Raw genomic sequence first — 17,228 nt, forward strand, 5'->3', positions numbered from 1 at the left:
TTTTTTTTTTTTTTTTAGTGCAATGCAGAGTAAGTGGTTCCATTATGGAGATTTCTTATTCAAGTATGATCTGGAGAAGAAAAAAACAACTATTCTAATGTTAAATGAATGAGCACTTATGACTTAGGATAGTTTCAAGAGATAGCATCATTCATGAATTTTAAAAGTGCTGAATCCCAAACAATTTGGGTGAAAGCAAATAGGATGGGCTTGAAACCTGTGCTAGATGGCCCCCCAAATCAGCCTGGTGCTGATAAAGACATTGAATGCAATGATGCATGAAAAAAGTCGTTTAGGAATGAAATTGTTTCATGAGAGGCAAAGATGAGGGGAAAGCACTATTTCCAAATCTATATATTTTATCTAATTTAAAACATGCGCATACAACTAATTATTATAAGCAGAAATTTAATTCTTTCAAATATATTCCTAAAAAGTTGTAAGCTAAAGTTACCACCAAACAGTGTTTTGAATTTTTTCATGGGGAAGATAGGAGATTTTCTTCAGTTACTTTATCTTTAGGCACAAATGTTCTGTACTCCACCTCCCCTTGTAACTGACAACTCTCATAATCACAAGTCATTTGTGTCAACTTAGGAAATACAGAAAACTAAAAACTGTTTAAATAAATGAATTCTATATAACTATACTGTCCAAGGCAGTAGCCATTAGCCACATGTAGCTAGCAAGTACCTATAATAAAATGTGGCTTGTGAGGCCAAGGAGTTGAAGTTTTAACAGTATTTAATTTTAAGTTTTAAAACTTCATTTTGTAGGATATTTCACGTTAACTCCTAAAAATTTAGCAACCGAACTGAGATAGGATTCAAGTGACGCCAGATTTTGAAGATTTAGTTGGTTAAAAAGAATACCTCACACCACATGTTGAAAGGATACTATTTTGGATATACTGGGTTAAATAAAATATAATACTAAAATTAATTTCTTTTTTTTTTTTTTACTTTTTAATGTGGCTATTAGACAATTTAAAATATGCATAGGTGGTACACTTTATATTTCTACTAGACAGAACTACTAAGGAGTAAAATGTCGCTTTTGATCAGAGACCTTAGGGGAGAGATAAAAGAGAAATCAAAGCTGGGGGAAAAATGGTATATTTGAAAATCTGATTAACAACTATGTTAGAAAAAGTCCAGGAGTGGGGAGAAACAGGAGACAGCAGAAAGGACAGGGGCTGGGGGTGGAGAGAAGCTAGTGCATCTTTTAAGACACAGTTAGATTAGCTGAGACTGACCCAGACAGCACAGCAAATGCTATCTGTGATTCCACAGCTGTCAACAAATCCAATTGACCTAGTTTTTGCTGACTATGTGTTGCCATATCTGTTATTAAGGAAGCAAGAAGAATGGCAGAGGTGCCGAGCACATGTCTTTCCAGGGGGACAAAAGAGAGGAGGGAGATTTTAATTGCTCTGTTCCAAATCTTCCTTCTGTTAGAGGTTTGAGTGAGGATTAGAAAACACAGTTATACCAAGGGTCTGGGCCAGAAGGACTTGTTAACGGAACCAAGAAAATAAAATAAAATACTAGACACTGCAGCATATAGCAATTCTGTACACAGCTGGCGATAGTATTGGCAACCCATTTTAAAAAGAGAAGAAAACCTGTCAACAGATGAGTGGGATAAAATTTGTCGAGTATATAGTGCACACACGTGTGCACACACACAATGGAATATTATTCAGCCTTAACAAAGGAGATCCTGCAATTAAAATATGCATTAACCTAGGGACATGCTAAGTGAAATAAACCAGACAGAGAAAGAAAAAGACTGGTACTATACAATCTCACTTATATATGGAATCTTTTAAAAAGGTCAAAAATACAGAAACAGAACAAAACAGTGGTCGCCAGGGGCAGGAGGACAAAATGGGGAGATGATTACACAAAGTTGTAGATACGTAGGATGAATAAGACTAGAGATCTAAGGTACAACATGAGGATTATACTTAATAATAGTGTACTATATGCTAGAAATTTGCTAAGAGCGTACATTTGAGGAGCCCCTACCACACACAGAAAAGAGTAACTGCACAAGACGATGGACGTATTTGCCCAACTATAGTAACCATTTCACTGTGTATATCAACACTGTGTATTTGTACACCTTAAATACATGCTGTACAATAAAAAGTAAATAATAAGTAAAAATTTAAAAACAAATTTAAAATAAAAAGAGAGGAAACTAACCCCACCCTCCATTGACTACCAGTGATTTTCCATGGTTGGTGAGTAGTCAATGCATTCCCCATTAATTTACTGCATTTTCCAAAGTATGGTCCATAATATCGATAGGTATTTGGGGAATGCAGAGAATCAAGGGGAAAGTTCTCAAACTACATTTAGAAAATGTCAAATTAAGTAAGCAGGTTTCTTATTACAGACATTTTCAGTGCCTTGACTTTTCCAAGGAGCGTCATGACTGTCCAAGAGGGCTTGTGATGCTTCCCAGACATACTGGACTACAGAAACTCTTCTACCGTGGAACATCCTGGGAGGGCACATATCAAAATGCATTGGCTTAGAAGGAAGAAACTCAAAATCTTCAGCCCTTTTGGTTTTCCCTTCAGCCACAAAGGAACATTGCTATCTGCTATAAGCAAGCATGTTTCAGAGGCAATAGGAATTTGAAGCTGGTGCTGACCGCAGCCTATCTACTGCCAGATTCCTTGGGGACCCACCTCAATGGCATAGGAACAAGATAACATCCAGGTGCCTGATGGCCACAGCTGTGTCCTGGAGAACCAGCCACTCACCCCTCACTTCAAGAGATCCCAGGTTGGCCACAAGTCAAACACCAGGCCTCAAGCAAAGTTATGTGAACTTTGTACCATCAACCTCCTACCAACAAGTGAAACAGAGTGGACATCCATGAGACCAGGAAGTTACCTGAGCTGTGTTCCTCCCAGGCCTAATTTCTCCCTGGAACAAAGCACTGATGGGCACAGAGCTGCCACCTTCCTATGTTTACCTTCAACTTCTTCTAGTGTCATTTGCCTGCTCCCACCCTCTAAAATAGATTCTATTTTCTTGGATTTAAGGCAAATTCTCTGCAGAGACCACAAAGAAGCACAGTCTTATGGCTGCAGGCTGTCTATGGGGCCAGGAAAAGCCCACCTGTCTATTCTGTGCCCATCTAAATGACATACTCAAGGATTCCAAGTAATTTTTTTTAATTAAGTTCTTTTATTATTATTATTCCACATCTTATTTTTTTTTCATGTGATACATGCTCCAAATGCTAAAAATCACATTAAATTGCTATGCTCTACACAGGCAAGTTCTAATCCCCTAGTCAAATTGAGGCAAGAAAGTAAAAGCAGAACTAAAAGAATCTGTCCTAGCCACCCTGTGTAGGCCTCAGCCAAGCCGCAGGGGTTTCTGTTGTCTTATGTTTCTTCCTTGACATACACTGGGGCCTAGATTGTAACCTAGTAACTTCCTTAGGTTTCTGTTGCCTTTGAGGGCAGGTGGTCCAACCGGTCTCAAGGGCGAATCTGACCTTCCCCCTTGAGCCCGGGACCTTGAGGATGATGTCATGTCTCTCTCTGTTTTATGACCCTCACGTGCACTCCCACCCTGAAAACTGGATAAAAGAGAGGCAAGAGATTGAGTCAGGGGCTCAGTTTTGGAAACATGCAGGTGTTACGAGTACCCCCGGCCGAATAAACCCGCTTCCCCTAATCAACTGGTGCCTGGAGTCTTCTGTCTGCGTCAGTTTCCTGCTACAAAATATTAACATTCTGTTGCTTAATAAAAAATTACATTAAGAACAATGAAGATACTTCAGCAAAGCTATGGGGGAAAAAGAATATCTTAAATTTTTAAATGAAATAAATAAATAATCCCCCAGAACTATCCCAGCAATAAGACACACATGAGTTCTAAGGGTGAAGGGCAGTGGTTTTTCATCGTAACCCAAAGACAGTGTGGATCAGGCCTTGTAAAAATACGTACTGGGAGGGGAGAGGCCACCAAAACAGCTTCTATGGAGGTTGTCAGTGGCTTCAAGACCAGTGCAGCAATGGCTGTTTCTGATCTAACCTAAGGGACATTGACAAGGTAGACAGACACACACCCCCAACAGCCCACACCCCCCATGCCCCTCCCCACTCCCTGCTGAAACAGCCTCTCTTCCCTTGGCTTCCATCAGCTACACTTTCCTAGTTTCCCTCCAACTTCTCTGGCCAATGACTTTCAGTCTCTTTGCTCTGCTCTGTGGTACATTCTGGAATTCCCCAGAGCTCAGTCCTAGTCCCTCTTCCTTTATACCCTCCCTTCCTTCCCAGGACGTTTCTTTCATGACCACAGTTTCAGCTACCATCTGCCAGGCAGAAACTATGGCCCATTCTGCAGCCTTCCTCATCACAGCAAAGAACTCAGTTCATTCAGCAGCATAATCCAAACCATCATGGCCCCTTCCTCTCTGGCTTAGTCTTCCTCAAACCCGCCCACCTCTCCAGCCCACTCCCCCATCAAGGCTAAGCTACTGTATCTAAGCATTCACAAGAGCAACTCCAACAGGGCTCTAAGCACATCCACCCCTGCCCCCAAATCCAGACACTGCCCTGAAGCCATTCTGATCTTTCCAAAATGTAGACTTGGAATCATTCTCCAGCTGTTCCTTAAAACCTCCCAGTGCTTTCCACTGCATTTAGAATAAACAGCTGTGGGCTCTGCTGTTAACCTGGCCCAAAGCCTTCACTCACTCACAGTGACTTCCTTTCTGTCCCTCAAACAAATACGCTCCCTCAGTCCCCACAAACCTTGTCTAAGCTGTTCCAGTACCCACCACCTCCACCTGCCTCCCCTGCTGGCCCTCACATCTCCTTGCAAACATTTCCTCCTGGACCACACCTGCCACTGCCAGCCTAGGGGTGGGCCCTTGCTGTGATCTCCCTGAGAGTGCACACCTCTCTGTGATCACACATCCACTGTGTGCCTATCTGCTTCATGTCTGTGTCCTGAACTGGACTCTTAGGTTTCACGGGACCAGGAAAATTACCAGGCCCAGCTCATAAAATATTCTCAGATCACATAGCAGCCCTCAAAGATCTGTTCAAAGAGACATGAAAGAAACCAAACACACCAGTACTAGGTTGTACGTTCCTGCAGCGGAGAAAATGAAGCACCAGATGTATCTCCTTTTGGGGGGGAGTGATCAAGACAAGCAGATGAACCCCACCCTTCCCCCAGGCTTAAATTAACTTCAGCTAACCTCTCTGGACAGAACAGGAAGATCCCATGCCAATAAAAATAGCAGGAGGACAGAAGATCAAGAGCGGCCAGGGTGGGAGAAGAACTTCCTAAGAAAACAACGGCCTCCAAGCAGCAGCTCCACTATTTTCCTCCACTAGGAATATCTAAACCTATCTAAGCCTCTCCCTCCTCCCCAGCCTCAGGGGAAGCAGCCTATGGCCCTCTATGGCCCCGCCCCACTGGGACCTGCCTCCATTTTTTGTCACCTCTGGGGTCCACTGAACTAGTAACTTTCAACTGTCAAAAATGCTCAAATCTCCTCTTTAAAACTATTTCCTAGCTCCTAAACACATTTACTCTTAAACCCACAGCAGGAAGACCTCTGCCTGTTCCACAGCACAACAAAAGCTCTTGAAGATTTATCAGGGGACTCCGGTGACCAAACCCAGAGGGCCAGGCTGATCTGACCTCTTCCCTACTTTTGATACTATTCTCCCATCTCTTCTGGAAGCGTGCATGCTCTGCCCACAGATTTTGTAGTGTCACACTTTTCCCTTTCTCCCCCTACTTTGTAAAAGTTATTTCTTTCTTCTCTGGATTTTACAGAAGTATCCTTCCATAATAAATTGGGGGAAAACTGGTCCTTCATCACAGAGAGCTTGAGACATGCTGGTCTAGATCCTCTAGTTGTTTTTGTTTTTGTTGTTGTTTGTTTGTTTGTAGAGACAGAGTCTCAACTTTATCGCCCTCAGTAGAGTACTGTGGTGTCACACAGCTCACAGCAACCTCCAACTCCTGGGGTTAGGCGATTCTCTTGCCTCAGCCTCCCAAGCAGCCGTGACTACAGGCGCCTGCACAACACCCTGCTATTTTTTTTGTTGCAGTTTGGCCGGGGCCAGGTTTGAACCCGCCACCCTCGGTATATGGGGCCGGTGCCCTACCCACTGAGTCACAGGTGCTGCCCTAGATCCTGCAGTTTTTTAAAGTTATCTGTTCACATTAAAAAACCAAGAAACTTCACAAGAAAACAGAAACATTTTAACTTCTCTAAAACAAGACAAACCAACTGCTCAACCGAACAGGAGATCCTGTGATGCTGGGGCCGTATTTCCACCAGGGAACAAGGGGCTGATGCTAAGTAGTGCTGCTGCCCACCCAGATGACTGCTTCTTCACTGTCCTTACCCACCTGGCCCCGAGGGCCTGGGAGTACGCACCTCAGAAAACTGCATCTCTATGCCAGCCTTCTCGTGAGTTCCAGCCCAACAACCACAGCTGCCTTCTGGAATGTTCCTCAAGTGTCCCCCTGACTTGTCTGTCTCCACAGGACCATCACCACTCTCCTTATCTCTCCACCCCACGTGGCTCCCCATGCTGCGTGGTCTCTGTCCTCACACCTGAGGCACTGAAGTGTCATCTTAGGCTCCTCTCTCCCCCTCTTGATGACATAAATTTTTAATGATCCTTCCTGTGAATTTCTCTTTTAATTCATTCACTAGCTCGACAAATAATTTATTAAGTCCTGAAGACGCAGCAGTGAGTAGGACACCCCTGGTCCCCAGAGAGGCCTGTGCCGGTCCCCCCAGCCCATGGTCTTCCACACTGAGGGCATGCTCGCTGCTAGATGACACCCCATTTTACACCTTCATGGTTCCCCCCATGCCCACTCTCACCAGATGTGTGCTTTTAAATGTCACCATTCTCTTGGTTTGGGGGTGGGTGGGGTCGCAGTGAGGACAGGGAAGCCTTTTTAGCATAATTTTCTTTTCATTCTGAATTGACATCTTGCACTAATTAAAATCAGACTCTCTGTACTGCACTTGTAGAAATGAAGCTCTGAATACTTAACAATCAGCCAGAAAGTAAACGATGAGTCATTTATACACCACAGGCAAAGCTTCATCATCCTGGAAATCCAGGATATTCTCTGTTGTTAAAAGGAGCCATAAGGATTTTACTAACCTGTCAGGTTCCTTTCTTTAGGTTAAAGCATAAGCAGCATCATTTGGTTTTCTGAAGGGCAGTGCATCTAGCATAACCCAGGCCATTGAGTTTCTGACCAGGCCTCCTGCCCCCAAAGGGCAAGGCAGAAGTGTGCCCTGGCCTCCCTCAACTGCCTTCATTGTAAAGGCTCAGTGGCCCACAGAAAGGCAAACTTATGGTTTTTATGGTTTTTATGTTCTCTGTGAGGTCTGGTGGACAGTGAACAGGTGCCAAGGAAGTGCCTAAGGGCTGAGAGGAGGAACCAAATTGTGGCTTGGAACTGTTCCCTTGTAGGAACACACATAGTGAGGGGTTCCTAGTGACCTTTAACTGATCTAGGGCTTATTATCATCTGATTAGCAACGCATGGGTAGAGCTTTCATGAAGGATTCTACGGGAAGACACATGCTTAGAAAGGGTAATTATTAGATAACCAACTTGTTATATAATCAGTTAGATACACTATAACCCAATTGCCAATCACCTCAGAGGTAGAAAATAGCCACCAATCCTGCCAGAAGCAAGGTGGGACAAACTAGTGAGCCCATAAAAAGCAGCATGTGCTCAGACATGGGGGTCTTTCTCCACTCCTGAGACTGACCTGTTCCTCTCTCTGGAACGTATTTTCACTTTGTGTAGCTTCTTTCTTTTTCCTGAAATTAACTATTTGTGTGGGACTGGTCTGTATCCAAGGTCACTCTGTCATCATCGGCTCAACTTGGTACCAGTGCTCATTCTTGACACTGGGAACTGGGGTATCAGGGAACAACTAGACAGACCTAACAATGTCCATCATACAAGGGAGTGAATCTCAGGAACAGAACCCTGAGCTGAGGGCCAAGGCCCCCAAGTCTTGCCTGGACAGCAAATGTGGCCCTCTCCCCTTCTATCAGGAGAGCCTGGGCAAGGAGACCTGGGGTCTTCACTGAGAGAAGGCCGTCAAGATGCTTCAAACCCAGCTCCCTACCAGACAAGGGTTACACACACTGCCTCCTATGACCAACCTCAGGGTCAGTGCCTGCAGAGACAAGCTATGCAGAAGAGGCAGCATGGCCAATGGCCACGAACATGTACTCTGGGTCTAATAGGGGGGTTCAGATTCTAGTTCTGCCATTCACAGTTATAACTTTGGGATAACTGCATAGCCTCTCTGTGCCTCTGTTTCTTTAGCTGTCAAATGGAAATAAGCCTTCACAGAGGTATGATGAGGGCTCAGGGTATAGTGCACAGAACGTGCCTCTGCATGGGGACTGGCACATAACAAGGATTCTCTCTGTGGAGTAAAACTTCATTTTAAATTTAAATAAACCTATAGATGCATAAATATGGGCCCAGCAGTTTACCATATAGAAAGAGAAAGAGAGAGAGAGGTGCCAATCTTTATTTTTATTGTTTTATTTTTTGCTTTTTTTGTATTTCTACCCTGGGGCTCCATGTCATTCTCAGTATCCTTATAGTAAACCCACCTGACCTCACCTGAGTAGGGCTCTGCTCCATGTAATCAAAAGAACCCCACCCTGAACAGGCTTCTGGCCTTTGTCCATCCCACACTGCAGCCAAATGGGGCTGGGCTCTTCCTTAGCCCTGGGCCTCATTCCATGCTGTCCCTATCAGCAATGGTATTGCCTGCCTGACCCCTCAGCCTCCTCAAGGGTCAGTCCCTTGCTTTGCAGAGACCTCATTCCTACCAAACCTCTCCACAGCCCTCCCGAACCCAAGTGGCCAAGGAGCTTTCTTGAGCGCAGCTCCAAAGCTCCTGGCTACCCATTCATGTACCTCTCCTATGGAGAGTCTAATCCAGGCTCCATCACTTAGCAGTCCCAGCAATCAGGCAAAGCCGTCAGCCCCTCTGAGCTTAGTTTCCTTGTGTCTAGGAGGGAGATATCACTGCCAGTCTGGCCTCAGGAATATAACAATTGTCAAGCACACACCAGAAAATGTGCACCACAACTCTGAAAACTTCAAGTGCTTTCCAAACATGTCAGATCTTTCCCAAGAAACTCCAAAGAATGTATAGCAATTTTAAAATGAGAATGTAGGCTCTTCATTATGGACCACTCTGCCTTCTTTACAGTCCTCTGGGAATGCTGAGTAGTGGGAAATCCCAGAGGGCCCCCACTGCCCTGCCTGCCACACAGACAGCTCCCCAATGTAGCTGATGCACTATGCCTCTGTCCCAAAGGAATTCTGGCAGCACCTTTCCCCTCCACAGCCTCAAAACTCTTCATCCCTTGAGCGCTCAGCTCTAGGAGTTAGAAAACAAGTCTGCCCATAACTCTGCATTTTAAATGTTCTGTGGTCCATGACAAATAATTTACATAAGGGCCAGCTGGATGGAGCACAGTGGGATACTGCAAGAAAAACAAAATGCAGTAACCCAGATTTCATCTGACCAGCCAAAGCCCTCGGAGAAATCTGAGGACCACACTGAAAGGAACACAGTCATCTTTACCTAGCTCCCCTCACCCTCTGTGAAAAGTCATGATGGAGAGAAGCTGTAAATTATGGCCTCTTCAGCTAATTTTACACGACATAATTACAAATGACTCTATTTTTCCTAATTGAGGGAAATAATAAAATCTGTTCTCTCTCCTCCTATCTATGCCCTCTACCCAGAGGTTCTACTAATTTAAAACATTTGCTGGAAAAATAATACGAGGGCATTGTTCTTATGAAAAAAAGTCCAATTGGTTTGAGTTTAATTCTAATGTGCACAGAAGAATATGAGCTTATCCTGCATGATGGTACAATGACAAAATGAGTTAATTACCATCTCATCCTAAGACAAATCTACTTGTCACAGGAACAGGAGCCATTATTTCACACAAAATAATGACCTAGATAAAAAAGTAATGACTGCAAGCTGTAGCAACCAATGACACAGCTTCATCCTGGCCTAACTGAATGGCAATTAACAAGTGTCACCATTACAAGGATAGAAATAGGGCCCAAGCTATTCATTACATATTTACAATGAAAAAACACCAGTGGTTTTTAGTATATGTCTTCCTGGGAAGCGCCTATGGTCTTTTACCTAAGTGATGACAGAAAAATTTACACATATAAAATTCTGGCATTAGTTGGAATAGCCACAGATCCAGGAGCAAGCTATTCAGGTACCCTCTGCTCTTTAAACACAGAGGTGGGGTTTTCTCTAGAAATCACATCCAGCAAAAGAATAGAGGATCAGAGGGAAGGGAGCCTCGTCCCATTGTTTTGTCTCTCCTCTCCTGGTTGTTCATGGCAGCTGTCTCACCAACAGCCAGAAATGCTGGGTCCTCCCCAGTCCACCCCTCATCCATGGACAGCAGGGGGTAACGGTGGGGCAACCTTAACATACCTGGCCCCAGTATAAACCACCTTTCTGCTCAGAGGAACAGAAAGAAGAGACTGTGGGACACATACCCAGAGACAAACTCCAGTTCAGAAATCTCAGTGCTGCCCTAGTGTGTGAGTTGACTCTAGTCTGTGTCCAATAATGTTTTGAAAGACCAAGGGCATGGCACATCCAAGATGACTTTAAAGTGTAACACTTTCAAAATGTTAAAAACAGAATTCTTGTACAGAAAGCCCTCAACATTGCCGACAGGTTCTTGGAAACTCTGACTATAAAACAACAGATAACAAAATTAATTTTTTTCTCATCAACATTATAATGGGGAGTAGTGGCAGGCACCTGTAGTCTTGGCTACTCAGGAGGCTGAGGCAAGAGGATCACCTGAGCTCAGCAGTTAAAGGTTGCAGTGAGCTAGATGATGCCACTACATTGGCATGACAATGAGCAAGACTGTGTCTCAAAAATCAAACAAACAAAAACATTATAGTGAACTGATGTTGAATAAAACCTTGCTGAGGGCATGCTGTATATCATGTGGCTTATCAACCATGATGTTAAGTAAGGACTTATTATACAGCTATAGAATGAGCACATGTCAACCATATATTTAACAAATTACCAAACAAATCAGCATACACACATATATTGATGTACACACACATATCCATGCCAGGATAAGAGTAAAAAAGTTAAATAAAACCTAGATAATCGGCTCGGCGCCTATAGCTCAACCGGCTAAGGCACCAGCCACGTACACCTAAGGTGGCAGGTTCGAATCCCCAGCCCGGACCTGCCAAAAACAACAATGACGGCTGCAACCAAAAGATGGCCGGGCGTTGTGGTGGGAGCCTGTGGTCCCAGCTACTTGGGAGGCGGAGGCAGGAGACTCGCTTGAGCCCAGGAGTTGGAGGTTACTGTGAGCTGTAATGCTACGACACTCTACCCAGGGGGACAGCTTGAGGCTCTGTCTCAAAAAAAAAAAAAAAAAAAAAAAAAAACCTAGATAATGTCCCATGGGGCATAAAGATCCTAGCTTTGAAGATACTTTTGTTGGACAGATAGCTATCTCTACTTGGGTGCTACAGAAACACAGCATCTGAATATCCCATAAATCAGGCTGCTGTTTCCTGAAGACCCTAGACGAGCCCAATGCAATGGGTCAGTCACACAATGATCTAGTTTGGTTGGGACAAAGGCACCAATTCAGGTGTTCTTAAAAGAGCACATGAGATGGAATGAATAGAGCCTCATCACTTGATTTTCCTACTTCCCCCTCAAATATTCCAAGCATCTGAGTCTTAATTACAAAACGATTTCTAAAATTATATTTCCCCAAGTATTCAGATCAGGAGGTAAACTCCACCTGTAGGCGTCACTACCCAAGTTAGTTGGAGTTATTTGTAGTGATTCAAAGAAAATGGCCCTATTTCTACAGATATCTATGTGAGCTGCAAAAATACACATGCTCTCAGGCTTATGCATGTGTGAACAAAAGCTACTGTATTTTTTTCCCAGTTCTTAAATAATGATCTGAATTCTACCACCGTAGAAAGAGGCTACATATTCTTAGGAAAATTTCCAGAAATTTTGACCTAAGAGATCATCTGAGTTCTCGTCCTCAGCTCTTGGCTCCCACCATGCACAAGCAGCTATTCCAAGGCCTCAAGGGCCTGAACACTCCTTAAATGTTGAAAAGAAGGAGGCAAGAAAGACACAAATGTCCTCTAAAGGGACAATCTAATCATTTCACACTTCTGCAAAAGTCCTCTCAGGGCCTTCTTGTTGTTTTTACAGCCCAGTTTGGATCTCCCTGACCCATTCTCCTACCCCTCCCTCCCCTCTGACCTTCTTTGGATTCTGCCTGCCTCAGGCTCTCAGTTTCCTGTGGGGCGGGCTTCCCAGCCTGCCCTGGTGCAGGTGCAGCCACAGCCACATCCCCAAAGTCCCCTTGCCCCTTAGCCCCAGATGCTGCCTGCCTGGTCCCACTCACCCCACCCAGCAGGGCCTACCTTCCCAAGGGAGGGGCCACAGCTATTTTGTTCTCTGCAGGCAGGCACCTAGTACTATGCCTGGCCCACAGGTGACCACTGATGATATTTGTTAATGAATTCCCTGAAAGGACCTCAAACAAATCACAACCACCTAAATAGGGTGGGGAATTGTCAACTACTTTGGAAGAATGGGTAAAAGACAACAAGAAAAAGATCAAGCAATGAACTCAGCCCCAGTTTGGGCAAGGACATTCTCTCTGTAGTAAATGTCACATTAAAATTCAAGTAAACCCTGCAGTTAGGCATGAAACCTCATATGGCATAAAGAAAAGTTCAAAACCAGATACATTTCTGGGCAGATATGAATTCTCTGCAACTAGGCAATCTTCCCTGGTACAACCACACGCCAGTGGCCACAGGACTCTGGCATGCTCCCACGCTGAGAGGAAGGGGACTGCAGCAACGAAGACCCACAGACAAAGGAAGGTGGGATCTCAGGGCTCACACCATCTGGAGGGGTTGAGAGGAGTCCTGGCAGTGGGTCTGCCGACCTGTCAGCTTTTAATGCCATTTTAGTTCTAAATGACAGAATCCAGGGTCCCACCAGCCTGGGAGCTTGGGAAAGCCACCCTGTTCCAGAGTCAACTGTGGAGAGACTGCTCTTCCGTGGCGCTACCCAAAGCTTTAGGTCATGGTTCTTGCCACAGCCTCTCGCATGTCTGAGGAAGCCAGCTCCCCTGCTCGTTCACTCAGCTGAGCGCTCTGCAAACCTGTCCAGACGAATCCTGACTGGAGTGCTTACCTTCTTAACGAACTCTGGGATGATTTTTTGGTCTGTCAGGTGGTCTAAGGAGGAACAGCAATCTAATTCCAAGATGTAGCCTTCATTGTGAAGATCGCTTTTCTGAGATCTGAAGAGGCAGAAAAGCATATGTATACAAAGATTAAGATTGTGCACAATACTTTTTTTTAAAAAGAATCCCTACATGTTTCATTAAGCCCCGAATTCTTTCATGACAGTAACTGCCAAAAAGACATCGCTGAAAACATAATTTATGGTAAATAACTCAAGTAATATATATAGATACACAACACAGAAAGACCTCCAAGACACAGCACCATGTAAACGGCTTTATTACAGAATGATGGTTTAATATGGCTTATACTACAGTTAAACAACACACACAGAAACTCCAGTAATCTCTATTTCCCATTGGTTTAGATCTGCCAGGGCACAGGAAAAGAACCAGCAAAATGTGCATCAAACCAGTAACAGCAGATTGGGAGGTGGGAGGGTCCACACAAGAACTGGGGTTTACATGGTGATGGTGGGGGTGGGGATGGTTAGGATCCAAAGTGACTCTAGCTATAATCTCTAATTTTTTTCATTTTTAAATGAAGAGAATATATTCATATATCACTTTGAAAATTAAAAATTAATTTTTTAAAGACTTTAGAAGGGTTTGACCCCTACAGAAAGCAATCTAGCCAAATCTATCAAAATAAAAGATAACTAAAGAAAAATTATCAGGCAACTAGACGTTAGAAATTCTGGGGAAACGGGAGAACTGAAGGGCTGCTTGAGGTAAAGGCCTCCGGTTTTGCAGTCAGGGTGGAGTCTTCCCTGCATGCATGCGGGCAAGGAGCTGCTTTCCACCTTGCCCGACACACAAACTTGCCCACGGTACATCACAGAGCACAGCAGTGCTCACACAGGAGGACCAGCAGCAAAGCGGTCACTAAAAGGACATTCTACCACTTCACAGCCATTCCTTGGCAGGGCTCCTTTATGACAATAACATGGGTTTGGGCAACTCTTAGAAGCCACAAGTTGTCAAAATTTGAAGGGGATTCTTTGGACCAGCCAGTCATAAGGCAGCAAGAGGTGGGCCTGTAGCTAAGGGCTGGCAGACAGTGTTGTCTCTTGTGGGAGGCTGGTGAGGGAAGTGGAAATTAAGAGGCCAGCTCTGGGCTCTTTGTTCCAGGCTCACACCACATACACAGTCACTCTGTGCGAGCTGTCCAGTGAGCAGCCCACTTTCCAGGACCCCCTGTCAATCCCTGTGAGAGAAAGTCTGGCCAGACAATCCATCAAGTGGACACTTTCACACCGAACTCCTGAGACCCATGTCTCTCACCAATTTCTAAATGCATATTTGCTATAATATTTTTAAATAAATTTCTAAGATTCTTATGTAGCATCAAAGGCAATTCATGCTACCAGGAACCACCTGGGTATGATTTACATGAAAATTAAAAGTGAAAAAAATGAAAGAGGATTTGGTTTACCCAGGTGTGCAGCTGTGATTTGGTTAGCAAACTTTAATGGTCTATTCTTATTTCATGTTTCCCTCTAACGTATCCTTTGAGGTGTAGGGTACATTTGAAATAGGAAAGAAAAGACTGATTCCAAATTGGTAAGCCTGGAATAAACTAAGTCCAAAAGAATAAACCAATTCTGAATCTTAGGCTTCTTGCCTTGAAATTTAGAGCTCACACTCCGGTTCTCACCCCTTCCCCCCCCAACAAAAGACACATTAAGAGGAACTAAAGTAGAGAATTCCAGACTTTTCAAAGAGAAATCTTGGCCAAGACGCACCATCATGTGTATTATGTGAGGTCTCAAACAACAAAGATCAAGGTGGGGGAGGGGAATTCTATTATCAAATGTAAAATCCCAGCTGCTCTGTCACATGGAGATTAATGTCAGACTATAGGAGGTTCCTTATAAATATCCATTGAGATTTTAAATTAGATTGAAAAATCATAATCATTTAAAGTAAGTCAACACTGAATCTATGCAGTATAACACTCACAGAATGAATGAAAACGAAGATGACTGTAAAGCTATAATTTGATAAGTCTGTAAGCAACTCACAGCCCAGACTGATTCAGGACCTAACAAGTACCATCTTTCATTCTGAAACAAAAAGTTCTACAAGAAAGGAAGCTCTGGTTTATTTCATCAAATAATTAACTCAGTTACATCTGAACTGAATGGAGGGCGAAAGATCAAGAAAAACAGGCAATACAGATTTTCTAGATGAACCATGAAAAATTACATCTCAGTCTACTGTTTCTAGAAAAAGCAAATTTAATGCATATTGAAGAAACAGGTGAGCAACTAATAGGGGTTCCCCTTGCCTTCACTGCATAATCAGCAGTGAAAGGGTGGTAACACTGGAGAGTAACTGAAGGAGAGAAGAGGTGGAAAGGACCTCTGAATCCTCTGAGGACGGATGCCAAGCCTGGAAGTATCACTCTGTGAGGTGCCCCTGTAGCCTGACAGTGGCAAGAGCTGGGTGGAGGGCACAGTCACGCAGAAACTCTCTCCCTGCCACTAATCCTTGGAGAAACAGCATCAAATACACTAGCTGAACTTCCCAATAGGCTCCCAGAGTTTATAGGCTCCTCCCCGTAGAGGTGGGGGATGGGGAACCATGGTTGCTGTGGAGAACACACCTATAGTGACCCCACAAGGGCCCACTAAGGACTCCTAACCCCTAAGTGGGGTCAGAACCTGGGACTATGATAATGGTGAGGTGTGTCACTGCCAAGATTGCATTATGTTCCAAGACCCCAGCTGAGCAGACTAAAGCAAAAGACTCTCTCACTGGCTGTGAAGGAGGAAGCTGCCATGTTAGAGAGTCTCATGGCAGGGAACTGTGGGCAGCCCTTGGCCAAGAGCTGCAAGAAAATGGGGATCAATGTCCTATGTTTGGACTTTGCCTCAATTGAGCCTCTGATGACACCACAGCCCCAGCTAACACCTGGAATGCAGCCTGACGAGATCTGGAAGCAGAGAACCCAGATCAACTACAGAAACTGTGAGATAATAAATGCATGTTGTTTTGAGCCACTAAGTTTGTCATACATTTATTACAAAGCTTAGAAAACTAATATTTTAAAAAAAGAAGAAGACTAATATATTTCCTAAAAAGGAAAATGACACTCCATGCTCAGAAAAAGGTAGTCACTATTGGCCAGGCATAGGCCCAAACCCACAAGATCTAGTCATACACCTGAGAGCCCTCCCTGTCAGGTGAGGAGTATTCAGTGTCCTGGGGGGCAGGGACCACCCTGGGAGACAGAAGTGGCCTTTATGGGCCATGACTTGGCCATTTAAGAGACTACAGGACAGGGGACTAAATATTCTGTAGTCATTCAAGTTTCTAAGGTAGAAGGATCAACTTGAAACTCTCAGCTGAGCAGGCATTTGCCACTCTCCTACTGGGGGGAGGTGGGAAATACCAGTTATGGTTTTCCAAAAGGCCATGACATTGAGTCATCCTGGAAAAGAATATAAAGAAATCACCAAACTTTCCCAGATGGCTTCTACTCCTGGAAAGGACAGACCAATATGGGCTTAACCACTGAGAAAAAAGAACACAATGCATTTCTGGAGATACAGGGCTAAGAACCAGTGAAAGCCTCCCAGCCTACCTTCTCTGAAATATAACACCAAACACTCTCCACTTAAGTAAAAGCACTCTGAGAACAGCACAGCCAACAATGAGATATGCTTCCCGATCACTACTGGGTTTTGTGCAACCTTCATCACTATCCATTTCCAGAACTTTTTTGTCATCCCAAACAGTCCTCATTTCTTTAATATCTTATTACTGTGGTAGGACTTAGGCCAAAACTGAATGTGAACAAGAAAAAAAACATTAAATAAATACTTGTCGGCTCGGCGCCT

The 17,228-nt window shown here is 44.1% G+C and overlaps 1 protein-coding gene across 2 annotated transcripts in view; it reads right to left on the reverse strand.

Annotated features, from left to right (window-relative positions):
* Window positions 1–17,228, reverse strand: part of RFTN1 (raftlin, lipid raft linker 1) — a 205,397-nt gene that overhangs the window by 87,761 nt on the left and 100,408 nt on the right. For both annotated transcript variants that reach the window (XM_012806319.2, XM_023513688.1), the window contains one exon: window positions 13,332–13,440. In XM_012806319.2, coding sequence (XP_012661773.1) covers window positions 13,332–13,440 — 109 coding nt within the window. The remainder of the gene's footprint in view (window positions 1–13,331; window positions 13,441–17,228) is intronic.

The sequence above is a fragment of the Otolemur garnettii genome, unplaced genomic scaffold (genome assembly GCF_000181295.1).
Source record: "Otolemur garnettii isolate 467f Iridium unplaced genomic scaffold, OtoGar3 scaffold00002, whole genome shotgun sequence".
NCBI classification, from domain to species: domain Eukaryota; kingdom Metazoa; phylum Chordata; class Mammalia; order Primates; family Galagidae; genus Otolemur; species Otolemur garnettii.